At 50.3% G+C, this 24,803-nt stretch overlaps 8 protein-coding genes across 8 annotated transcripts; 4 read left to right on the plus strand and 4 right to left on the minus strand.

The window, feature by feature from the left end:
- Positions 1 to 83: 83 nt before the first annotated feature.
- EPUS_00640 (uncharacterized protein) lies at positions 84 to 3,173 on the plus strand (the record flags this gene model as incomplete). Its single annotated transcript, XM_007804669.1, has 1 exon — positions 84 to 3,173. The coding sequence occupies one exon, from the start codon at positions 84 to 86 to the stop codon at positions 3,171 to 3,173; it is 3,090 nt and encodes a 1,029-aa protein (XP_007802860.1).
- Positions 3,174 to 4,642: 1,469 nt separating this feature from the next.
- Positions 4,643 to 5,754, plus strand: EPUS_00641 (uncharacterized protein; the record flags this gene model as incomplete). The annotated part of the gene is made up of 5 exons (XM_007804670.1): positions 4,643 to 4,764; positions 4,818 to 4,884; positions 4,936 to 5,423; positions 5,472 to 5,606; positions 5,664 to 5,754. 5 exons carry the CDS (start codon positions 4,643 to 4,645, stop codon positions 5,752 to 5,754), a joined length of 903 nt encoding a protein of 300 aa, XP_007802861.1.
- A 1,491-nt stretch (positions 5,755 to 7,245) lies between these two features.
- On the plus strand, positions 7,246 to 9,123 carry EPUS_00642 (uncharacterized protein; the record flags this gene model as incomplete). The annotated part of the gene is made up of 1 exon (XM_007804671.1): positions 7,246 to 9,123. The coding sequence occupies one exon, from the start codon at positions 7,246 to 7,248 to the stop codon at positions 9,121 to 9,123; it is 1,878 nt and encodes a 625-aa protein (XP_007802862.1).
- Positions 9,124 to 10,401: 1,278 nt separating this feature from the next.
- Positions 10,402 to 11,346, minus strand: EPUS_00643 (uncharacterized protein; the record flags this gene model as incomplete). The annotated part of the gene is made up of 1 exon (XM_007804672.1): positions 10,402 to 11,346. The coding sequence occupies one exon, from the start codon at positions 11,344 to 11,346 to the stop codon at positions 10,402 to 10,404; it is 945 nt and encodes a 314-aa protein (XP_007802863.1).
- Positions 11,347 to 12,573: 1,227 nt separating this feature from the next.
- Positions 12,574 to 15,763, minus strand: EPUS_00644 (uncharacterized protein; the record flags this gene model as incomplete). The annotated part of the gene is made up of 4 exons (XM_007804673.1): positions 12,574 to 13,008; positions 13,062 to 15,380; positions 15,438 to 15,595; positions 15,646 to 15,763. 4 exons carry the CDS (start codon positions 15,761 to 15,763, stop codon positions 12,574 to 12,576), a joined length of 3,030 nt encoding a protein of 1,009 aa, XP_007802864.1.
- A 1,472-nt stretch (positions 15,764 to 17,235) lies between these two features.
- Positions 17,236 to 18,471, plus strand: EPUS_00645 (uncharacterized protein; the record flags this gene model as incomplete). Its single annotated transcript, XM_007804674.1, has 6 exons — positions 17,236 to 17,247; positions 17,376 to 17,383; positions 17,439 to 17,517; positions 17,582 to 17,856; positions 17,946 to 18,033; positions 18,091 to 18,471. 6 exons carry the CDS (start codon positions 17,236 to 17,238, stop codon positions 18,469 to 18,471), a joined length of 843 nt encoding a protein of 280 aa, XP_007802865.1.
- Positions 18,472 to 19,967: 1,496 nt separating this feature from the next.
- EPUS_00646 (uncharacterized protein) lies at positions 19,968 to 21,611 on the minus strand (the record flags this gene model as incomplete). The annotated part of the gene is made up of 3 exons (XM_007804675.1): positions 19,968 to 20,971; positions 21,035 to 21,317; positions 21,369 to 21,611. 3 exons carry the CDS (start codon positions 21,609 to 21,611, stop codon positions 19,968 to 19,970), a joined length of 1,530 nt encoding a protein of 509 aa, XP_007802866.1.
- A 1,457-nt stretch (positions 21,612 to 23,068) lies between these two features.
- Positions 23,069 to 24,304, minus strand: EPUS_00647 (uncharacterized protein; the record flags this gene model as incomplete). Its single annotated transcript, XM_007804676.1, has 2 exons — positions 23,069 to 23,170; positions 23,222 to 24,304. The coding sequence occupies 2 exons, from the start codon at positions 24,302 to 24,304 to the stop codon at positions 23,069 to 23,071; spliced, it is 1,185 nt and encodes a 394-aa protein (XP_007802867.1).
- Between the last annotated feature and the right edge of the window lie 499 nt (positions 24,305 to 24,803).

Below are 24,803 nucleotides of genomic sequence, written 5' to 3' on the forward strand. Positions count from 1 at the left end.
CCGTAAGGACCAGTTTTTACCAAGACATCATTCTCCCATTGTGCCGAGCAGCTACGCAGACAGAAGTATGCTCAAACTGTAGCATGACTACAGCTGCCAAACAAGCTGTCAAGTCATGGTCATCTACGCTTCTGCTACCAAAATCCTCGTTTCCGGCGCGTCCTTCTGCCAAAGACACAGCGCGATATATCCAACGATGTGCCGATGACCTGTATTCGTGGCAGCGCCGAGAAAGGTCTGCCGACAATACTTTTACGCTCCACGATGGTCCTCCGTACGCGAACGGCACTCTGCATATCGGGCATGCGTTGAATAAGATTTTGAAGGACATTGTGTGCAGAACCCAGCTTGCACAGGGCAAACGAGTAAGCTATGTTCCAGGATGGGATTGTCACGGTCTTCCAATTGAGCTCAAAGCGCTTGAACGCCATGACTGGAAGAAAGGCGGCGACCATGATGCCCTTGCTGTGCGGAAGGCTGCGAGGGCTTTTGCAGAGGCAGCAGTCCAAGAACAAATGAGTGGCTTCAAATCATGGGGAGTAATGGGTGATTGGGCAGGGCACTGGAAAACAATGGACAAGGACTTCGAGCTTCGGCAGCTGTCTGTATTTAAGGAGCTGGCCCGCAAAGGATTGATCTATCGCCGACTCAAGCCCGTATATTGGTCTCCTTCGTCTGAGACTGCACTTGCAGAAGCAGAGCTGGAATATAAAGATGATCATGTATCTACAGCCGCCCTTGTCAAGTTCCCACTTGTTCGGCATCCATTCAGTCATGATGAACAGCTCGTTAGTGCCGTCATCTGGACTACGACACCATGGACCATCCCTGCCAATCAAGCAATTGCGGTCCGCAAGGATCTGGAGTACGTCGTCGTCCGCTCGAAAGCCCATGGCAATCTTCTGCTTGCGCAATCGCGTCTAGACTTTGTTAGCGCGCTCATTAATGAGGAACTACAAGATGTGCAACACACAATTTCTGGGTCTGGGCTCCTGGACGCTCAACCAAACTATAGATCACTATTCAATATCCACGATTCTGATCGGCCCCTGTTCCATGCAGACTTCGTAAAGTCAGATGCTGGTACTGGTCTGGTTCACTGTGCTCCTGGTCATGGGATGGATGACTATCACGCACTATGGCCGCTCATTCAAGCGAAGGAGATTTCCATCCTTGCCCCTGTTGATTCCAAAGGATGCTTCACTGGCGATGCGGTGCCAAACGATGGGTCTCTGCTGGAGGGTCAAAAAGTCCTAAGCGATGGTAACAAGACTGTCCTCAATCTGCTGAAGGAACAACAAAGTCTGCTCGTCTCCTATAATTACGTGCACTCGAGCCCATATGATTGGCGAACGAAAGAGCCTGTTATTGTTCGGGCTACTGCTCAATGGTTTGCTGATGTAAGCAGTGTCCGAAACGAGGCGATTGCGTCTCTCGAGGATGTAGACTTTTTTCCCGCTGGCGGCAAAGTGCGATTGACGAGTTTCCTGCAGAATAGGAGCGAGTGGTGCATCTCACGTCAAAGGGCCTGGGGCGTACCTATTCCAGCCCTGTATAGGGTTGACAATGAAGAGGCGGTGCTTACAGCGGAAAGCATTGACCACATCATCAGTGTCGTGGAAGAGAGAGGCGTTGATGCATGGTGGTCTGATGCTGCCAACGACCCTTCTTGGATTTCGCCCCAAATTCTCCAACATGCGAGAGTCGAGGATTTTCGTCGCGGGACTGACACAATGGATGTATGGTTCGACAGTGGTACAAGTTGGACACAGTTGCCTGGAGGCATTCCAAGCAACAGAAGACCACTGGCAGATGTTTACTTGGAGGGCACTGATCAGCATCGAGGCTGGTTTCAGTCCAGTGTTCTAACAAGAATCGCTTATCAGCAGTCAACACGGAATCTTGTTGTTCCTACAGCACCTTTCGGATCCCTTATCACACATGGCTTCACTTTGGATGAGAAAGGCAAAAAAATGAGTAAATCTGAAGGAAATGTGATTGCGCCGGATGAGATCATTCATGGTGCAGCGTATCCTCCAGACTCATTGAAGAAAGACCGAGGAAAAGGCAAAGCTGGGTCTTTCACGGCTTCTCCAGGGCCTGACGCGTTGCGCTTGTGGGTTGCCAGTAGCGACTTCACAAAAGACGTCATCGTCAGCGATACAGTGATCAAGAATGTGCACTCAGCTTTGCACAAGTACAGGGTGACGATCAAGCTTCTGCTTGGTGCGCTAAAAGACTTTAATCCCACAGACCTTATGCCCTACCATGAACTCAGTCAGATGGATCAGATTGCATTGCTTCAGTTGTTCCAGGTCAAGCAGGTAGTAAGAGTTGCCTATGAAGAAAAAGAGTTCTATAAAGCCATCAGTGCTATTAACAGATGGATTAATACTGACTTTTCGGGTCTTTACGTGGAGGCCATCAAGGACTCTCTCTACTGTGATGATTTCCGAAGCCGAACACGAAGAGCGATACAGACAACACTCTACCGAATTTTGACTGAATTGCAGGCAATGCTTGCTCCAGTCACACCTTTGCTAATCGAAGAGTCGTGGGAGCATGCCCCTGAGGGCATTAAGGCCTCAGACGTGCACCCACTGCACCGATCATGGACGCCAGCGCCAAAAGAATGGAACAATGTTGATATCGACACCATCCTTCCTGTGCTTCTAGCCACCAACACGGCGGTGAAAAGTGCGCAAGAAAAAGCAAGATCGGCCAAACTGATGGGCTCTTCGCTGGAGTCATTCGTCACCTTGCTGGCGCCAAACAATCCATCGGGCAAGCAAGCTCTTGTTGCCTGGCAGGGTTCTGCGATGCGGCAGATGCTTGTGGTTTCGGACCTTTGCATTGCTTTGGGCGGCGATGAAAGAGTATCCGAGCTGGAGCATGAATTGTCTACCCGCGAGGAGATACAGACGTGGATGTACAATGAGCCGATTGAGTTTCCTGATGGCTCAAAGGGATGGGCACTAGTGCAGAAGCCCAAGTCATCCAAGTGTGCGAGGTGTTGGCGCTACAGGGCCGACGGACAGGCTTACAATGAGGACCTGAAAGTCTCCAATGCCGGTATCACTGACACGCCTGTAGCAGCGAATGATACCAAAACAGAGCAGCTTTGTGCTCGGTGCAGAGCTGTGGTCCTGGATTTGCAAAAGGCGACAGGATGAACAAACTGCTTCGCACAGGGCATTTTGACAAGGCAAGCTCGAGGCTGCGAGCTTCCTCTAGGACCGCCGTGAACACTGGAATCCTCCTGTATAATTATGCTTCTAGAGGTATATTTAGTTCTAAATTCATCCATTTCTCCCGACAATTTGTACGAACAAGACCGAAGCACCTTGTTCTGTCTCAGCACAGCTTCTCGTATCTACATCGGCGGCGACGATAGCTTATCCTGCTCCTTCATTTCGTTCCCATCTCCTGTAGCTGGCACTAGCAACTCTACTCCGTAAATTAGTTCTGACAGAGCACACGAGGCTCTTAGCCTTGAACGCTGTTTCTCTAACATGCTAAGTGTGCTAGGCACCGCAGATACTCGACATCAGATTCTGAGAAATGGTACTTCGCTGACCAATTTTGCGGATGGATAGGATGAGGTGGTCTGGCTACTCAGTTGTCTCGATCGCTGAGTTTGATGTTTAAGGATAAGTCGAGATCTCAGACCATTGCAGGGCGGTAGTGTGAACTATATTGACTCGGGAAGGAGGAGCTTGTCCTTGCCAGAAATTACCAGCCACCTTGAAACTACGTAGTATGGTCTGGACAGTGTTAGTTCCAGCTTGCGGGGTAGACCATTGATGCATTAATTGTCTCATCCGCGGCGTCACCACATGCACTATGCCTTCACTACAGCACTACTGAAATTGTCGTGAGATCACATGGAAATCTTAGAAAAAGCGATGCAGCTGGGGTGTCAAGGACAGCGCACTACACACCGCAGGCAAAGCTCGCAACACTTGCAGCTTGTCACTTCATTGGGGTGAGCAACATAAAGTAGCTAACGGCTTCGCTTGACTCCAGACCAGGAACAGATAGAAAGGAGGTAGAGGCTACATCATGACTTGGCCCAGAAACAGCGTAGAATTAGCGGCATGAGAAAGTCTCCAGTACAATGATTTGAGGTGTAATCGCCCGAAGCCAGAAGCACAAGCAAGCGTTCTGATGATGCACATGATCCAACCCTTCTAGGCGTAAAGCACAGTTCCCATTGGCTGCAACGCACCTTCGAAGACACGGGTGCTGCGCTCTGGCTGGAGATTGGGTGGTATGACGCCGTTATGCAGGTCGGCTGTGGAGAAGTGGTTAAGTAAATTGCTGAGGGGAGGAGCTTGGATGCGCGAAGCTTGCTTGTGCTCCCACCCCCACAGCCAAAATAAGCTAAGCTGGACTATAGGCACAGAACCGGGAAAGAGCTCCAACCCACCGAGCTAGCTAGTCAGCCGAGCTGCCTACCACTTCTCCTCAAATCTGCTGCGCCTTTCTCCATCTCTAGCTACACTTCTCTTCTCTTCCACCCATCCATCCATCCATCCATCACACTCAGTACACATCTCTCTTCTGCCGTGTAGTATCATCTACACCCATCCATCAGTCAAGCACATCTTACATCTGTTACATTTTACTGCTAGCCGTCAAGATGATCGTGGATCCAACAGCTCTCGTCAAGGCCTCGTCCTCGGTGGCTCCCATTCCTACTGTCATTCCCGGCCCGGAAAACGTCTATCAGAAAGCCGGTGATGTTGGCAATCGTACACTATGGTACTGTTTGGCTACAGCTCCTCATTGGTTCCATCTTCAACTAACATCAACAGGGTTGTCTGCGTGATCATGGCCTTGTCTTCGATCGCCTTTTACGCGATGGCCTTCAGGGTCCCAGTTGTGAGTGAAAACCCTCAAAGATGCTCGGTCACACAAGCTAAATCTTTCCAGCAAAAACGCCTCTTCCATATCCTCACCGCCTTCATCACTACCTTTGCTTTCCTCTCATACTTCGCAATGGCAACAGGAGATGGCATTGCTTACAACCAAGTCAAGGTTGTTGAGCAAAACAAGCATGTACCAGACATTGTCCACTACGTCTATCGCCAGGTCTACTATGCCCGCTACATCGACTGGAGTCTCACTACCCCACTCCTGCTGCTCGATCTTGCCCTCTTGGCCGGTCTTAGTGGCGCCAACATCCTCGTTGCCATTATTGCTGATATTATCATGATCTTGACCGGTATGTTCGCTGCTTTTGGCAGCCACGATGGCCAGAAGTGGGGCTGGTATGCCTTCGGCTGCATTGCCTACCTTGTCGTTGTTTACCAGCTTGCATTCAATGGTCGTGCCGCCGCCGCCGGTAAGGATGGCAAGACCAAGGCCTTCTTTGGTGCAATTGCCGGTTTCACCCTTATCCTCTGGACCATCTACCCAATGTAAGTTGTCACTGTCCCTCGGCCTTTCTGTTCGCTAATACATTACAGCATCTGGGGTGTTGCCGATGGTGCCCGTGTCGCCAGTGTCGATGCTGAGATTATCTCCTATGCCGTTCTTGACGTTCTTGCCAAACCGGTCTTCGGCTTCTGGCTCCTCTTCACCCATGACAGCATGGCTAGCACGTAAGTTTTCAGTTTCCAGATCACTATCATCTCATTAATACTGACTTTGCTTGACAGATCCCCATCTGTTGAGGGCTTTTGGGCTCATGGCTTCGGTGGTGAAGGCCAGGGCACCATCCGAGTTGGTGATGACGACGAAGGTGCCTAAACGATTGGCTAATCTAGTGTTCCAGGTCGGTGAGGATTAAATTCAGATCGACTGATAGCCTCCCTCCTTACTTGACAATTGTAAAGGGGAATGGGTAACGAACAGGGGATGTTACACCAACGCAAGCGTCATGTTGGTGTTGATGGTGGAGGGAGCATTAATGATGGTCGAACTGAGCAGACAAAGGATGCGAACATGATCACGAATCATGCAAAAGCTCTAATTTCCTCTCTGGAGTGTATCCTTGGGTCAGAAAATCTCAGTGGTCACTGTGCGTCTCTATTCTTTTCTTCCAATCGTCGACTGGGTGCTGGCTGGCAATATGCAAATGTACGATACAGACAATCCGCCTAGCTTGTCGCTTAAAACAAAATTGCGTCACCAGTGTACATTTGTATGTTTTGTCTTTTGATATCGGTGTTCGAACGAATTGGTCCTCTATACGGAGTATTTCGTCTGGATATCTAATATTTCTCCAACTTCTATCGCGGTGCGTACTAACGCGAGATCCATCTTAAGTATCCTCTTGTGCTCCATGCATGTGGTGTGTGTTCAGACTGCTTCCACAGTCGCCGCGCTGTCGCACACTTCGAGGCCGCCCCAGGCTCCCCAGTTAACCTTGTTAGCCTAATACGTACAGAGACAGCGATTTGCGAGGTAGTTTCTGCCTTGTGATGGAAGGACAGATGTCTACAACGTCAGCATAAGCCTCCTGATTCGGTGTTATTCGTAATTATTCGTATCATGCATGCTTTGTTGCTCTTCATTTGCAGTGTTTTATATCAGTAGTGCTTTTCGTGGACTTTTGTGCCAAGCTCGGGACGCTGGAGCGGATTAGTCCACCGGCTTCCCCTTTTTAGGCTTCTGTGATTGACTTCGTTGCAAGTCCTCGCTACAGTTCCAGAAAAGAGCAGACAACGCAGCGGCCCGTCTTGTGAGGCTTGAAATAGCTGCGGCAGAGAGGTGACGCAATCCCCCGGCTTGTGCATATCTAACAATGAATCAAGGTAGGTGGCCCTTACTATTGGCCAAGGGTCCCTGTGTGAAGGTATCACAAGCTGTACGCTCGGAGGAAAAGGCTGTCGATCAGCGATTACCTCTAACCCGGCCAGAAGAACGATGAAGAACCGGTTCACTAGCCGTCCGATATCTGAATCAATGGTGCAATCTTGAAAGACAGCGCTTGTGGTCATATGGTGAGTGATCATAACTAGTAGCATATCTAGCGAAGATGTTTACATGAGAATGTGAATGTTTGGTTGGGGCTCTTTTGTTTTGACACTCTGGCACTGAGACACAGCAGCATCGGTACGTTTCATCGTCAAGCAGGGGTGAAAGAAGGCGAGGCTGAGCAAGAGGCTTCGCCATCTAGATGAGCAGATAAACATAATCTCAGGCCAGCAGGTACTCTTTGCAAATGCTCCCACAAGTATCTCCGTTCTTCACACCATCGGCCTCGATTCTTCACATAACGCGATCGTTGTTGTTGACATGGCTGCGTTATTGAAGTCTGCATCTTATAGCTTGGTGCATGATCATATTTCTCGCTCACCGCACGAATCCACCACTGTTGAACCCAAGTCTTGCCTGCATGCTCTCAAGGACAGTTCCAAAGCAGAAGGACTGAAAAAGGCTCGCAGCAGGCTTGGGAGATTGTGGACCTGGATCGCAACCGACTCCTGGACTCTTGAGTATGCTGCTTTGACGATAGCCGTGGCTTCTTTGGCGAGTATTGGGATCTTGCTCGGAATCTACGGCGAGCGTCCTACATCGGCTTGGACGTACACAATCACCCTGAATTCTGTTCTTTCCACGTTAGCCACGGTCATGAAAGGGTCAACGTTGTTACCTGTTGGCGCTTGCCTGAGTCAACTAAAATGGACATGGTACCATCACGAGAAGAGATCCTTGCTGCACTTCCAGCTGTTCGACGCAGCTTCCAGAGGTCCGTTGGGCGCGGCTTCGCTCCTCTACCAAATCCATTCCTGGCACCTCGCTTCTATTGGCGCCATTGTGACATTGATAGCTCTGGTCTCGGACGCTTTTATTCAACAGTCGGTACTGTATCCCTCAAGAACCATCAATGAGACTGCATCTGTACCGTTCAGTCAGTCCTACGGCCTAGTGAGTACTTACCGGGGACGAAGCCAAGGCTATGCCTATGAAGTTGAACAATCTATGAAAGCTGCAATTTACAATGGGATATTTTATCATAACGCATCTGTCACCGGTACTGGTGTCTCGGCAAATTGTCCTACTGGAAATTGCACATTCCCAGAGTATGCATCCCTGGCTATGTGCTCGCGATGTCGGGGCGTTACTTCTTCTATCAAGGATGTATGCGTACCCGTAGACACCACGAGAATCGGGGACAACGTTCCCAACAACTGCACTATGCAAGCCACACTTCCGAACGGACTGACGATGCGCAACATATACTCTGAAGCACGAAAGAACTATTCTACATACAACAACTACATGAACACAAGCACTAATGAATCACTAAATGAGAAAACTTCGACAGGCTTCTGGAACCTCGTCAATCTAACGATTTTGATCGCTAACTTAAATACTCAATCGTCGGACAGTAGCGATTATGATTTGATGTATAGAAATCCAACTGCATTCGACTGTGGTTTCTACTTTTGCGTACAGAAATACTGGGGTAAAGTTTCGAATGGTGTCTTCTCCGAATATATCTTAGCCAATTTCACAGGCGGTGAGACCAGTTACCACAGACGCAAAGGGGGAGGGGGCGAGAATTGGATTGTCAATGTTTCCAAAGGACATTTACCCTCTGCGTCCAATTTAACATTCTCGGTGGATGATGAGTCGGCAAATGCTTTGTTGTTCTACTTAGGTAATTTATTCAAGGGCAACGGATCCACAAATTGCGACAGCGGAGTTCCGAGCTTCAGCAGCGATGTCATGGAAGTCATCTTTCTCAAAGGTCCATCCAATGTGCCTCAAATAATGGCCAACGTCGCAACCGCCATGACGAACAATTTGCGCCTGAAGTCCGAAACGGTTGCAATCGGGACCGCCATTGTTCTAGAGACTTACATTCATGTGCGATGGCTTTGGCTGCTGTTGCCATTGATTATGGTCTCACTCGCAACAATCCTCCTTGCACTCACTGTTTGGCAAAGTCGCAGATGGGACATACCCAATTGGAGGAGTAGTGCACTTGCGGCCATGATGCATGGTGTTCAAGAGGACGAAGAGGGCGCGTTGAACATGCGTGCTCTTGCCCTGTTGGGTAAGGAGAGGATAAGTGAGCTCAAGAGGTGGAGTGAGGTAGTTCAGGTACGGCTCAGGCGCAGGGGTCCTAGTGGTGAAGATTATGGCCTTATTCCTGCTGATGAGTAATTCGTTGAATGCCCTGAACTGATACCGGCGATGGGCCTTCAATCTCACTCTGTTAGACGGGACCAAAATCAGCTCAGAGGACTGATGTCGTTCGGTACTCGTCGCCACATCTTCTAGATTTTGTGGTCGGACTATGCAGCTGGACTCGAGCTCGTCCTCAACGGCAGCATTGTATGAGGAATTGATCTTTTGACATTCAGCATTTTCGGGAAGACAACGCCTGATAAGCCAGCAGTGGTGAAAGAGGTATGGTAGCACTAACATAGAGAGGGAGCAACATGAGCGAGCTCATGCGGATCTTGTATTGGAAAGGCAGACGGTAGGGGAATAATGATACTCGAGGTACGGGGTTGTTGTATTCAGTGGCACAGCTTCATATAGACCGTGCGCCGTAAACTTACCTATTGCCAACGTCATTATCTAACCGGTAACTTTCATTTTCATAGAAGCCACAAAGCGAACAATGTCTTTTTCTTCAACAAGATACACTGACTGAGCTTGTGCAACCTTCAGGTCGTAACCTATTCCCAGACCATACGGTCAACCCGGTATTTACGACGCCAACGCCGTTGTTGTCAGTTTCCTGTGGTTCCTATGAGGATCCCATAACCGCTTAGATACTTAGTGTCTGCTCAGCAGCAAGACCAGCCGCCATGCTGCCAATAAATCTGTGTATGCTCCATGATGGCGCGCTGACTGTTTTTCTTCCGCAGGTGAACAGATAGGGGGAGTATCGGTTGACTGACGGCAATTGCGCGGTGAAGGTGCTAGTTAAGCTCTGGGGCCGGCTGTGTTGTTCTGTCCATGACCCCAGGTGTGGGAAAAGCATTCCATGTCTACTGGCATTATCTTTTTCCCATCACGAAACTAGCTCGAGGATGTTCCGACCGTTCTCAGCTATACAAGCGGAGAAGTCGTATTTAGGGAAGGGGTAAGATTGATGGCGATATTTATGGAACAGGCGCATGAAAGCAGTTTATGAAAGTTTATGGAAATAATAATTGCTATGGCTGTCTTCCACCAATTCCCATTTACACCGCGGACGCCTAATAGATATTAGATCTTGACTTGAGTGGTCATCCCTTTTTGCACCGAGATTCTCTATGCAGAAATACAAGGGGCACTTCCCGCTCCAGACAAGGACAAGTAGTTGGACTTGGCTTGTTCTTAGTCAAGACGTGAAAGGCAAACGAAATATGTAGAACAAAATGCAACCCAGAGACCAGATACCTGACATCAATTACCCATGCAAGACTGTAACCAGCAAGTCAAAACCCATCACAGAACAAAAGCCAAGATACCACAGAGTCCGGCAACAGTAGAAAGGAGACCAGCAGCGACGGGTAGTCTCGAAGCGGCACCAGGGAACGGTGTGGGACTGGCAGATGATCCAACGCGGTTGTCACTGCCACTACCGGCACCTTTCGACATGGACGGCGAGGTTGTGTTGCTGGGGTACTTGGAGCCACCAGCAGCCCCTGAAGGTGAAGCAGAGCCTGCACCAGAGCCCATGCCAGGCATCGAAGAACCTGGAGTCCCGGCGCCAGCGGCAGATCCACCTGGGGCAGCGCCGGCACCCGATCCACCTGGAGCGGCACCAGAACCAGGTGTAGACGATCCTGAGCCGGTACCTGGGGCAGCTGAAGCGCCAGGAGTACTAGCGCCAGCAGGAGACCCGCCCGGGGCAGCAGGAGAGTCGGGGCCAGCAGAGCCAGGAGTACCGGCACCTGGTGCGGAAGAGCCACCGCTGCCAGTGCCGGGTGGTGTAGTATCACCAGTAGCCGCTGGGATCGGAGTGTGGAGTGTGGCAGTCACCGGAGTGCCTCCCATACCGCATGTCTCGCAGACAGCAACAGTAGTCATCATGCCCGGTCCAACACCCCCAGGTGCAACCTCATGGCATGGGCAGGTGGCAGTGATTGTGTGTGTGGTCGGTCCTAGACCTCCAGTGCAAGATGGTCCACCAGTACAGAAACCAGGGCAAACAGTAACATAGGTGGTGACATCACCATCAGAGCCAGGTCGTGGAGCACCAGTGTAGGTCGAAGTGTGGGGATTGGTGATGGTCGTAATGCTGGCCGTGGAGGAAGGGCAGGTCGAGAAGGTCACTGTGGTGACCGCCGTGTCGGATGGGTTGAGGACGACAGAGCTTGTGCTCATCTGGGCATTAGCACCAGCTGCCAGAAGTGCTGCCAACGGCAGATTTTTGCTGATACGAGGCATGGTGTAGTAAGGGACTAGAGGAGCTGCGGTCGAGAGAAACCGATAATGGATTCTAATGTAGACGATCCTGGCTGAAGTATGCCAGGCAGCTTGCAAGAGGCAGACGCACCAAAAAAAGGTCTGCTGAACCCGAAAAACGAATGACTTGATGACATACAAGGAGTGAGCGTAACAAATAAAGAGAGAATGGTCGAGCGAAGCTGAAGAAGAAGGAAAGAAAGCGATGGCCGGGTTGTGGTATGTACTTTAAGTATGGCTGAAAACAGAGCTCAGATCACCTACCTTTCCGCGGAATGCTGAACGTGCATCGCGCAAACAACAAAACAGCTCTGTATGGTAACGGTCAGAGCACCAGAATGCAAGCGACCAACATTGTGTGTCTGGAATGTTGTCAAATTTGACCAATGCAGCCCTCCAATGTGACTGGTGGATGCTCCATCGAGGCTGATGAAAGCTGGCCTGACAACCAAGTGCGAAAGGATCGATAGGTCTTGATACATGTCATAAAGGAATAATGTAACAGCAGCCTTGACTAGATGAATCAATTCAAGGACGGCCATGGCAGCACCATGGATAGGGCTGATAGCACTAGATACAGTCCGAAGGGTTCTGCACTTTTTGCAGCAAATCATGAACGAACTCTAGAGGAATAACAACAGCTTATAGCTAGCGGCGCAACCAATCCTCCTGCTTGTTTCCCATCATCGACATTCCAATCTCATCGCCCTCACCTAAGAGGACCCGAAAGACGAGAGAGAAACTTCCTTCAGGGATATATTTTGGTCTCCAGAGCCACTAAGCCCGGTGTTCCAGGCTTATGGCAACACATCGCAGTAGAGGTAGATTGAACGATGGTCGTGGCTGGCTCTGTTCACTTTTTGATGAAGAAAAGAAAAAATCAATATTAGGTTTGTGTGCAACGAAGGTTTTGAATGGTCAGCTCAAGCAATCCACGTGATCACTTTCGTCTTGGCAGCGACTCCAATGTCCAACTTGAACTTGAAGACCTTCGCTTTCTTCTACCATCTCAAACGTTTCCATAGCACACAGGTTGGGATTCTCAGCTCTAGATCTGCACATATATTGAACGCAAAGATTTGCCCGGTGAAGGACTCTAGATTGTATGAATGTCTAGTCTAACAAGGCCAATGCATCGTAGTCTAGGCTATGATCACAGAACCGCCAGCCATCATAACTCCAGCACCACACAGAAAGCCCTCATGTCACTCATGAATGCTTGACCTTGCCATTGGCCTCAACCTTAGGCATCCTCAACTTTGTATCAGCACGTTTCACGTATATCCTTCTTTCAAGAAACTTCAATGCTTCGTCAATGAAAATGACAGGCGCGGACATAAGCAAAACAGCTTGCCATTCAGACCAGTTGAGAGGAACTATGCTGAAGAGCCCTTGAAGGAATGGTGTGTATAGAATAGCAAAATGCAAGACCATCGATAGCGTGATGGCGTAGATTAATTTCATGTTCTTCCAAAGCGGCATGGTAAGGAGGGATTCAGCGGATGAAAGAGCATTCATGGCATTGAACATCTCAATGACCACAAGGATGGAGAGGGACACTGTCGATGCGGTTTGCGACTCGGTACCAGTAAAAATCCTACATCCAATCTCCGGGAACTGCGAGGAACACTTATGAAAATGACGCTGGCGATAGTTAGCAGAGTATTTGGGAAGATGGTGGTGGAAGATGGGCGTACAAGTTGCCAAAACGATATCTGTGGACCATGCTCGTAGAACATGAACCACCAGGCGTACCCTCCTACAGTGGCGGCTCCAACATACGTTCCAACCACCATATATCGGAAGAAAAGCCAACCGGTCACGAGCGCTTCGTCTCGCTTCCGTGGCTGCCGTCTCATCACATCATGATCTGGCGGGTTGAAAGAGAGGGCCGTGGCAGGAAGTCCGTCTGTCACCAGATTGACCCACAACAGCTGTACTGGAATAAGAGCCTCTGGCATACCCAACGCAGCGGTCAAGAAGATCGACACCACCTCTCCGATATTAGAAGAGATGAGGTACCGGATAAATTGCTGCGTATTGCTGTAGATCGATCGGCCCTCTTCGACCGCAATTTCAATGGTAGCAAAGTTATCGTCCGCGAGGACCATGTCTGCTGCCAGCTTGGCAACATCCGTACCTGTGCCCATGGCCACACCGATATCGGACTTCTTCAGAGCAGGAGCGTCGTTGACCCCATCGCCCGTCATTGCCACAACCTCTCCGACAGACTGTAAAAGTTCAACCAGTCTAAGTTTGTGCGTCGGTTCAACTCTCGAAAAGAGAGACGCAGTCTTGGCTGCTTGCAGCTGTCCGCTCTCGGTCAACGCGTCAAACTCTCTGCCAGTATAGCTTTTACCTTCGAGCACTTCATGTTGACCGAAGACCCCGATCTGACGGCAGATCGTTTCAGCGGTGTTCTGATTGTCACCAGTAATGACAATGACGCGGATGCCAGCATCCTGGCATTTCCGTACTGAAGCGGCTACCTCTGTTCGAGGAGGGTCGAGCATGCCAACCAAGCCAATCAAGGTCATATCTTGTTCAAGCTGAGCATATTCTTTTGTGGTCTTGGCTGTTTGGAAAAGTGGATCCGTGCCGGCATTCTCAATGTTGGCGACAGCTATGACGCGCAGACCAAGGTTGCCATATTCGACAACCTCATCAGATATGAGAGCTCGATGCTTCTTCGTCAAAGGGACTCGCTTGGCATTTGCTCCAAGGAGAGTATGCGAGCAACGGTCAAGAATCGTCTCCGGGGCTCCCTTGACCAGCAGTTTCTGGCTTGAGCTGTGACCCGCCAATACCGACATGCTCTTCCGATCTCGGGAGAATTCATAAATCGCTTGGAGAGGCAAGCGGTTTTCGTAATACTTGCTTGCAAAGTGTAATCGATCCGAGACAGGTACAGCGCGGCGCTGCTGATTTATTGCTGCATCCTCAGTCCCAATCTTCTCAACGAGGACTCGTAGGGCGCCTTCCGTTGGTTCGCCAATGCTGCTATACGTCCCATTTTTGGCGTCATACGAGAGCTGTGCTTCATTGCAAAGCGCCAGAACCTCAGTCATTTGCAGGATTGTGGCAGAGGAGGCAGCAACGTTCTCGATTTTTTTGCCGTGGCGTGAAAGGTTGCCTTCTGGAGCAAAGGTGGTGCCATCAACTTCAATCTCCTCCAGATCGTTGCCAGCCTCGTTGAAATACACAATCTTTTCCACACTCATCTGGTTAGTGGTCAGAGTACCAGTCTTGTCGGAGCAGATGACGCTGCAGCTGCCAAGGGTTTCGACTGATGGTAGACTTCGGACAATAGCGTTCTTAGCCGCCATTTTCCGTGTACCCAATGCCAGACATGTTGTTATAACTACAGCTAAGCCTTCGGGAATGGCAGCGACGCCGAGCGAGACGGCAATTTTGAGGTAATAGATAGCTCCCTTTGCCCAGCTGTTTCCATGGGAGGGATCGTTAAAATGTTGAATATTGATGAGCCACACCAGGACGCAAATGACCGTGATCACCTTGGCAAGCATATCCCCAAAATCATTGAGCTTTTGCTTCAACGGCGTCGGCTCAGATATTTGAGATGTTATGCTATCATGGATATCCCCGATCGCGGTTGAAGGTCCGGTCAGGACAACGATAGCCGTAGCGTGACCTGTAACCACCGTAGTACCGGAGAAGAGCATGTTGATCTGATCCTGCTTGACCGCCTGAGGATCCTCGATAGCCTTGCAGTCCTTGCTTACGCTTTCGCTTTCACCGGTCAGGATCGCTTGATCAACGCCGAAAGCGTTGCTTTGGATCGAGAGCAAGCGGCAATCTGCTGGAATGCGATCACCCACTGCAATACTGACAATGTCACCAGGTACCAACTCCTCGGCTTTAACCTTCTGCATATGCCCATCTCTTATGACTTTCGCCTCGTTCGCGGAATACTCCTGCAAAGCAGCAATGGCTTTCTCTGCGCTACTCTCTTGCGTGACGCCAACCACTGCATTCAAGATCAAGATCGTGAGAATCTGTATAGGTATTCGATTAGACATCAGCAGCTGTTTCAGGCTGAAGTAGAGACTTACGACTGCTGGATCCACGAAAGCTGTCCAATCATCACCCCCCTCAAAGAGTGCCAGGACGAATGATATGGCGGCAGAGGCTAGCAGTATTATGACCAGCTGATCCTTGAACTGTTCCAATACAAGCTGCCAAAGGGGAGTCGGTGGCTCTTCAGGAAGGGCTGTATGCAGGGTTAGAAGAGAACATATCCTCAACGGGACTATTCATTACCATTTCTACCATACTTCTCCCGTGAAGCTAAAATCTGTCTAGATGATAGACCCTCGTCCTCGGCGACTTGAAAATGCTTCAGAACCTGGGAAGGAGAGGAGAGGAATGCTTGTTCCATGATGCGCCTGCGCAACGTATTCTAGTGTTTGGTAGAGGAGGGAAATACATAAAAATTCGATCCGGTTCAAGTATGATATGAAGCGAGAACACAGAGCAGGAGGTGACTCGTATCAAAAGAATGTACGGATGACTTGTAAGCAAGATGTAAACCCCACTACTTCCTGGGAGAGATCACCATGACTTTTGCTCCACGGTGTCTTTTTTTATTTTTGTCCACATGAGGCTTAGAGCAGGGGTAACCTGGCCAATCAGATCATTTACGGAACGGCTGAATTCCGTTGCATGCGGATGCGCCAACTGTCCTCTATGGGCCTATGGGGGTGTTCTGTTATCCAATGCAGTACTTTGTCACCCACAAACTCGGTATACAAGGACCTTTGAGGACGAGATCTGATTAGAAGGTCTACTACCTAGAGTCAGATCCCCTATTGGCTACTCCGTATTCTAGCCAAGAATCAGGTCTGATCCATCGTGTAGATTAGTATGTGAGTACTACTAGTAGTCCTAACCAAAGCTACAAAGTGGAAGGAATATGTTGATGAAAGCTCGTGCCGGAGAGCTGTGACCAATACCCTTACTGAGGTCGAGAAGGAGAAGAGCTTCTGTCCACACACTTTGAACTCTGGATGCTTGACAACAGATGGAGACTGTCTGTATCCTTGACTGACTGGGTCTGATCACATTGCGACCTATCCATTAGAGAACGTGCCTGCCAACCTTGCTATGATCGTAGACGCTGTGAAAGTCACACTCCGATCAAATAGTATTCGACTCGTAGGACTTGTAGGCCAAGGGAAAAACGCAGCTTGCATAGTCGATATGTGAAGATTGGAACCACAGAAAGACATCTGTAATCATTTCAGCATTGAGCCTTACCACTAGTGTGGCACGGTGACCAGCTCCGAGGGAAATGAAGAAGGGTATCAGTACCAGGATGGTGGAGAGACATGAAACCACCCGAGGCAGCAATCACGTGACCACAGACATGGGGGCCTTCTCCAGAAGCGAGGTACTATGTAATAGTAGAGGCAGGCTGAGGGTAGATTCCCATAAAAAGGCCCGTGTCAACAGTGCTGCTCTAAACTAATCGGTGTGGAGTGGGCTCCCAGACTCACATCAAAAGAGGGTTTCTTTCCATTGATACTAGACCCGCGTGTTCATCGCTACTGGCCCATCACTCCTTGTGCACAAGTCTGACCTGTGGTTTGTTGTGCCAGCTGATTGTCACCTGTCACGACCGTCCCAAACAAAAAAGTGGCACAACAAATTAGCAGTAGCCACCACCCAGCGTTTAACTAATATAGTGCCAAGCGAAGCGCTCTGACACTGCACTCTGACACCCATCCACGAACATCAATCAATCCTTTTCCCATACAACCTGCATCAGGCGTTCACCATTCTCAAATCCATTCACAACATTCTCAACTTCTTCAACAAAGCCACCCTTCTCTGTTCGGCAGCATCTACAGGATGGCAAGTGAGGTAAGCAACCCTCCCAGCTCCCAGCAAAACAAGCCGCGCAAACAGTTGAGGATGCCTCAAACATCTCTCATCATTTCCCTATCACGCCATCGATAAGACCTCATGCTGACTCAAGCTCTTTATCGCAGCGTGAGAGGTACGAGACAGATGGCGCAAGCATGCTGTTCACCTTCGATCTGACTGTAATGCAGCAAGACCTTCCTGGCGAGGCTCTGTGAGCAGGCCGAGCGCTATGATGAAATGGTCACATACATGAAAGAGGTCGCCAACGTACGTGGAGCTTACACAGACTGGCGCAATGCTACACCTGAATTCATTTTCTGACAAACAACAGCTTGGTGGAGAGCTCACCGTAGACGAGCGAAACCTTCTCTCTGTTGCCTACAAGAACGTCGTCGGAACCAGACGTGCTTCTTGGCGCATCATCTCATCCATTGAGCAGAAGGAGGAATCAAAGGGTTCTGATAAGCACGTTGGCACCATCCGTGACTATCGTCAGAAGATCGAGACCGAGCTCGAGAAAGTCTGTCAAGATGTCCTTGATGTCCTGGATCAGTCCCTCATCCCAAAGGCCGAGTCTGGCGAGTCCAAGGTCTTCTATCATAAGATGTATGCTCAATTTGGTTGCAGACAATCATGGACATCCATGGAGGTCTATATCACTGTTCAATGATACTAATCTACGATTCTCTTCACAGGAAGGGAGACTACCACCGTTACCTTGCCGAGTTTGCATCTGGTGAGAAGCGCAAAGTTGCTGCGACAGCGGCACACGAGGCTTACAAGGTGTGTTTGCCCTTCGATAGGATCACTTAGATCTCACGCTAATGACCATTTCCATAGAACGCAACCGATGTCGCCCAGACCGAGCTCACTCCCACCCATCCAATCCGCCTTGGTCTCGCCCTCAACTTCTCAGTCTTCTACTACGAGATCCTCAACTCGCCCGACCGTGCCTGCCACCTTGCCAAACAGGCTTTCGACGACGCCATTGCCGAGCTTGACTCGTTGTCCGAGGAATCTTACCGTGACAGCACCTTGATAATGCAGCTCCTGCGCGACAACCTAACCCTCTGGACATCATCAGATGGTGGAGAGGCTGAGCCTGCTGCTGCCGCTGGGGGCGCCGAGGCATCGAAGGATGAGAAGACGGCTGAGTCAAAGGCTGATGCTGCGACAGAGAGCAAGGATGAAAAGACAGAAGATGCACCTGCAGCGTCTTAGTTTGTCATCTCTCATACATCCCAGACCGAGACAGAGGTGCCCAGCAGTCCATCATTTCTGATTCTCGGGTCTATTAGTACACACACAAGTTGGAAGTGGGTCTGGCTGTCTTTCTGCATCTTGATCACAGCTGCATGCACTAGCTAGCTGCCAGCAGCAAATGTTTCTCTCCCCTTGGCGGAAGAAAGGGACGGAGTTTGCAAATGGATTAAGTATTTCAGATCCTTACTGGTCTTGTCCACAGATAGGGGACTCAGTCAATAGGAATTGTTCTCTTCATCTCTTCTTTTTTTGGGGGGTATTTTCTCATCCCTCAATGCTCCCTCCCCGTGCTTACTACATTACCGCCTATGAAGCCGAGGCTTTCCGTTATCTTCCTAATCCTGGTCCTTTCAACAAGAGAGGATCGGAAAGATACTATTGATAACATGCGACCGCATTGGGACGGGTGGAGCACCGCCCACTTCTCATCAACATCTCCCTACTCCACGACGACTTGTTCTATACGACACACCGCTTCCGCCAAAGCAGACGATACATTTACCAGTCCCCTCCACCCGTGGATACTAAGCAGTATTAGATTGATCTGACTTTGGCACAGATTGTATGTATCGGCTCCAAGCCATCTCACAGCTAGCCATCTGCGCTTCATGCTTCATTCCGATCGTTTCCTCCCCTTTCTTTCATTGAGTACGTCCCTTCTTTCATGGCCTAGATAGCTCCATGTGCCCTTCCCCCTTTTCGAGAAGCTTCTCCACCAATCTAAATAATCAATCACACAAAGGCCTTCTAGAACTTTGGCTTACCCTTCTCCCTCCAGTTGGTGCTATCTAGCAGACACGCTCGGCCCAGGAGTGGGGGAGCAACTCAGAGCACGCAAGGAGGAGGCGAGATCTCCATCATGTAGCCAGCGCTATGGTACGTACTGTTTCTGAGGCCTAGTGTTGTTCAAGCGGCGGCCTTCCTGCTATTTATGGGTACTAGTAATATTGTTGTTGTTGATTCACACCCGTCGTCTCGAAAGGTAAAGGCAATCTGACTGGCCTAGTACCACGACTAGGGTGCCGGATGCTTGGTGGGGGTGTTTCGTACTGCTTCGAGATTCAAATTGGTGAGAGTCTTGAATGCATTGGGGGTAGCTGTGGGTTCTGCTGTGTTGGACAGCATGTGTATATGTATGTGTGTATGTGCGCGCGTATGTGTATCAAGTCTGTTACCACATAAGGATGGATGATGGTCGGCATGAAGGTCGCGCTCACATGCAAGATGCATTGTTACAGTTACTGAGTCCTACCATATCATACTACAAGCCCTAAATAGACAGGGAGAATGAAGAAGTGAGACATCTTTACTCCGGATATGAGATCTCAATGCCACTCATTCATCGCACCGGCTAGACATTCTTCGAACGAGTCTGAAATTTGCCGAACCCTTGAGATAACAAGATACTGGTAAGTAGTACTTAAGATGATCCGAAAAGTGGATCTCATGGCCACCTAGCGCGTTGGCGTTCGCTCCCTCGGACTCTCCTTGACATACCGATCATTCACTGCATCATATACAAATACCTGTGGGCTTTCTACTCCATCATCCCCTGTCGTCCACTCTTCGTTCCCGCTAGGCCTGCCATAATCCTGTAGCGGTATCGCATCCCTATCACCACTTTCACCAATTCCCCCCACTCCTGTTCGCTGCCGCTGCTGCTCCTGTGTTCGGCCCTGTATATCTAAACTCTTCTTCGACCTCGGCATCGGCATTGCCAGACTCGGCGTTTTCATATGATGCTGTCTTAGAGACTCCACTCCCTCCTGCGGTATCGATGGCAGTGGTGGTGGTGGCTGCATCTCCAGCTGCGGTGGTGCCGGTGGTGGAGGAGGAAGTGGAAAGTATTGATCATGGAGGTTGGAGACTTTTTGTTGGTTTGGCCCAGGGCCGATTTGGCTGGTGTCGATTGAGGGACGAGCAGGAGAGGGGTTCTGGTGGGCGTAGTCGGCTGGGGAGTAGGATTTGTACATGGGGAATTGGGGCTGCTGAAAGGGTGGTAGGGGTGAGGTTGGTCCTTGTGGTTGGACGTAGGGATTCTCTTTTTGGTCGGAGATGGGTGAATAGTAAACTGGTTCGGGCACTGGAGCGGATTCAAACCCTTGTGGGCTTTGGGCCTGCATCTCATTCTGATGATAGTGCTGGTGATGGGGTGGGAATGTGGGAGAGTGTTTATCTTGGATCCTTCTCATGCCGTTCCGCTCGGCCATGATACGACGGCGGTGTCGGGCTGAGTAGAAACAGCAGGCAACAATGCTGCCAAGGATGAGAACACCAAAAACAACAGGAAGGGAGATCATGAGAGCAAGATTTGCGGGTTTGCTCGGACCTGGGACAGCAGTTGAGCTAGGAGTCGGTGTAGCAATAGGGGTCGAATTGAAGATCGTGTTTGCGGCCACAGGAAACGGTTGAGAAGGCCGAGGCGGCTGTAAGCAGGCTATATGGAGGACTTGGAGGACTGAAGGAATCCTGTTAGCTATGTGATTTGGAGCAGAGTATCTAAGTAGAGGGGTGGACTGACAGTTTGCCATGAAAGCCTCGCCGTTCATTCGGCCATAGCATTCTGCGCATCGGTTGATGCCCGCCGTATTCTTAAAGCTAGGGATATTGCAGTAGGATAGGTCTTCAACCGTGGCATTTGTCTCGAGGTTGTGACTGATGGCCGCTCCAAGAGGGTCGCATGTGACCTGGCAGGGTGTGCTGATTGACTCCTTCTCTACGGGGACTCCAAATACACAAGTTGAGAGGGCAAATCGCAGGTTATCTATGCTGATGTAAGTGCAAGCAGACATTACACCGTAGCGCTACAAACACAGTCCCCAAGTTACGTCTGTAGCCCCATTCGACGGATCTACCGCAGTGCTTCCAAGCTCACACTCAACACAATCCTGAAAACGTGTGCCGTTGGTTGTAGCGGCGAAGTCTTTGTCGGAGCAGACGAAGTCGTCCGCGGTTGTGCGAAGCGACGAAGCTGTGCATACTGACCGACAAGGTGAAGAGGGTGTAACGTGGATGGAGGAGGACAGCGAGCTCAGAGAGACGAGGAGGAGGAGGAGGAGGTGGAAAAGCGACAACCTTGAGGAGCGATAGTCCACCATTGCTCAAAGCACAATTGACACCTGTCGACGAGGAAGTCATCCAGCAACGCTCTGCTTGTCTGGTGTGCAGTAGAAGGCGAAGCCAGGTACGAGCCGCTGCCCCATCTTCTATCTGTTCCTGGGATGACCCTGGAGGTCAGTAGCCAGAAGATCAGTTGTGTGGGGAAGCGTTGCAATTGGTAGAGAAAGACATGGCCTTCATGCACTGGCTTCCAATGCTAGATCCGAAAGGGGACACGGCTGGGCTCATCACCAGCGGCACTGGAAGAGCACACCTTGACCGCCATGCAGCTAAAGGGTGACAGCACGAGTTAGTCGACGGTTGTTGGACCATTTGGAGTCCGCGAAGAAAGATGCTCCCACGCAGAGCATGAACTCAGTTTCGGTACTGCTGCCTTCAGCCTGCTTCTGGTTCCACATGCACTACTAACTAGTAATCAGTAATCACACGCTTCTTGTCTGCACATGCATGCCAGCGTCTCCAACCTATGGGCTGCAAGTCTAGTCCCTTATGACTGCGAACTGCTGGGGCTGTCCGCACCTAGAAGCAAGTCTAAAATTCAAGGCGCTTAGAGGTGGCTTTTTATTGAATTAAGCGACAAATGTGGTCTTACTATGTACAAATATCCTTCAATACATCATTCGGCTTGCAATCATTGCTGTATAAGTGCCTTGGGTGTTTGAATGTATGCCGTGGGTCCTCAATCATCGAGGGTAGTGCTCTCCTAGCCATCAGAGTCTCATGCCCTGGTCAGGATCAACTGACAAAGCGTTGAGGATGTGGGAGCTTGGGAGTTTCATCTCTGGACTTTTAACAGGAGGCCGCTGCTCATCCAGAAGGCTGGTAATCACTTAGGCAAGTTGCCTCTATGCGAAGTTCCGGTGGCGCTTCGATCATCCGTCAGCAGGGAGGTGCAGCCTGTGCAGTAGTCTGTCAAGGGCGGGTGCCAAATGCTGAACCTACAGCCTCAATCTCTACTCTCCACCAAATCCTGAAGTCCGGTGATTGGTATGGTTGTTCGATTCAGCTCGTGGTCGCGCGGAGGTCTCTCCTCTATCCGGATTCCTCCCCTGCTACTCTTGCCCCTTCTTATCTCGTCACTAGGTATAGGGGACAGATATAAGCTCCATTCACTGTACTGGGAGGATGCTGGAAAATCTGTGCGGAGAGGGTCATGGATGACCGCTTCAGCCATCGGCTATATTGGATCTCCGGCAGTGTAGTTTAAATGATGAGTTGGCTGCGACGTGCTTTGCCATGGGTGGGAGTATCGTAGAATCTGTTGGATATAACATATGGGACACCAACCCGATCATGCGCCGCCGAACGACAATGTGAGACCAGTCACAAATCATGTAGCGGTTAGGCCTTTATAGAGTGGCGGCGGCACCCATACACCTTCGAACCTCAATTGCTCGGTACGTTAAGTGTCGTACAATCCCTTCAAGCAGTATGCTCAGGTTTGATCTAGCACTTTTGTCGGTTGCATATCAGGTGGAACCTTAGTGTCCTCGTCTCCCTCCATTCTAGGTTCGAGGTGGGGATCAGTGTGCGATATCTACGCCTAAGTTAGTGGAGCTCGTGTAGCGCAGTGTTGATGGATATTCACCTTGTCAGTCGAGCTTAGCCCACGGTCAACCGCAAGCTTCAACGCAGCTTCCCGCTTCTTCGCCTGTTCAGACTGCTCATCAATCCTTGCTTGTTCTTCCTCTTTCTGTAACTCTGCCAATGACAGGACCGGCGGAGCAATGATCTGTTCCAGATCTTGGGGGCTCTTGATTGAGCTCACCCGACCAGCGCCATTTGAGTTCTTGGTCGACAAGGAGGACAACGTTCGTGTTGATGTCCTCGACGTCCGGGGCTGTTTGCTGGTGCGAGACCTCCCACTGCTGTGATCCTCTGATGGTACACCAGTGTTTCGTCTTGCCAGGGCCATCGCAAATTCATCATCCAATGGCACAGCATCAGCCTCTTCATCGCTAGGTATCAGATCCCCTCTGGAGCTCAATGAATTTGTGGTCGATCGGGAAGTTACCGTGGCGCTTCGTTGTCTGCCTTGAGTAAGTAGTATATCTTGGTCACTCTCCTCGTTGGCATCGAGAAGTGGCTCTTCGTCCAAATGATTCCCTTTGAGCCGACCAGGGTGTTCTTGTAGATCTGCTGCGGACGGCTTGTAGCGTAGTGGGCCACCAAATCTGAATGGCAATCGTTCGAGGAACCCCAGATATGAAGAACTTGGGATGATTGTCGGATCCTCTTCGCTGTTCTTGTGTGCAGGGCTCCTCTTCATCCTCCCACGAGAACCATAACTCATTGCGCGCTGCCTTCGTGGTTGCCCGCCTCGCCGTTCCTGGCGACTGCTCCCAGCTAGTAGACTGTCCAACTCATCATTGCCCCAGCCCAACAGATTGTTTCCGGTTCCATCATCCTCGTCCCAGTCATCATAAAAATCGAAATCGAGCTCTGGCCGTCCTCTCGAGCGCCCTCGTTTCCGACGCAGGTGCTCCTCACGCCCAGGGAAGCATGGCGCTGTGCAGTCCTTCAAGCACCCTCTGATACCTGACAAGCAAGGATCGATGTATAGCTGGGTGAAGGTGTAAATGTTTTCCTGTGCGGTCTCATTTGCAGATTCGAGGTTGCGCGAAATGGTATGCAAGGTCTGGCGAAGCTCAGGATTCATGATCTTAGCCATCTCACTAGGGCAGTGGCTGTCTCTTGTGCGGTGCCCGGAAGCTGGAGGCTAAGGTCTATGATGCTTCGTCGGGTTGTTCGATCTATACATTGACTTCGCACAGAGTACTCCAAAATCCACAGCTCATGGAGAAGTTCTTCATCAGATGTCGGAGGAACAAGGTCAACAAACTGCGCTTGAGAATGGAAGAGCGTGTAAATGACATCTCTGACCACTAAAGGCTTCGTGGAAAATAGCCCAGGCACTGTTATTGGTAGCGCGCTCTACGGAGCACTCCGAACAAATTCAAGAATGGGCCCCCACAGTTTCCTTACATAACTACGCGTGCATAAGTACGGCCCGGAGGCCCGAGGCCTAGAGCAGCAGTGGATCTTAATAACGACCTTGGAACCACATCCTGCAAGCTCGACTGCAGAGCTGAACCCCCTACTCCGTACAAGTCCATCGTACCTCCAACCTTCTTTTCCGCTAGGTCAGTTTTCAGCATTGATATCTGTAG

Source organism: Endocarpon pusillum (assembly GCF_000464535.1).
Source record: "Endocarpon pusillum Z07020 unplaced genomic scaffold scaffold344, whole genome shotgun sequence".
In the NCBI taxonomy this organism is placed as follows: domain Eukaryota; kingdom Fungi; phylum Ascomycota; class Eurotiomycetes; order Verrucariales; family Verrucariaceae; genus Endocarpon; species Endocarpon pusillum.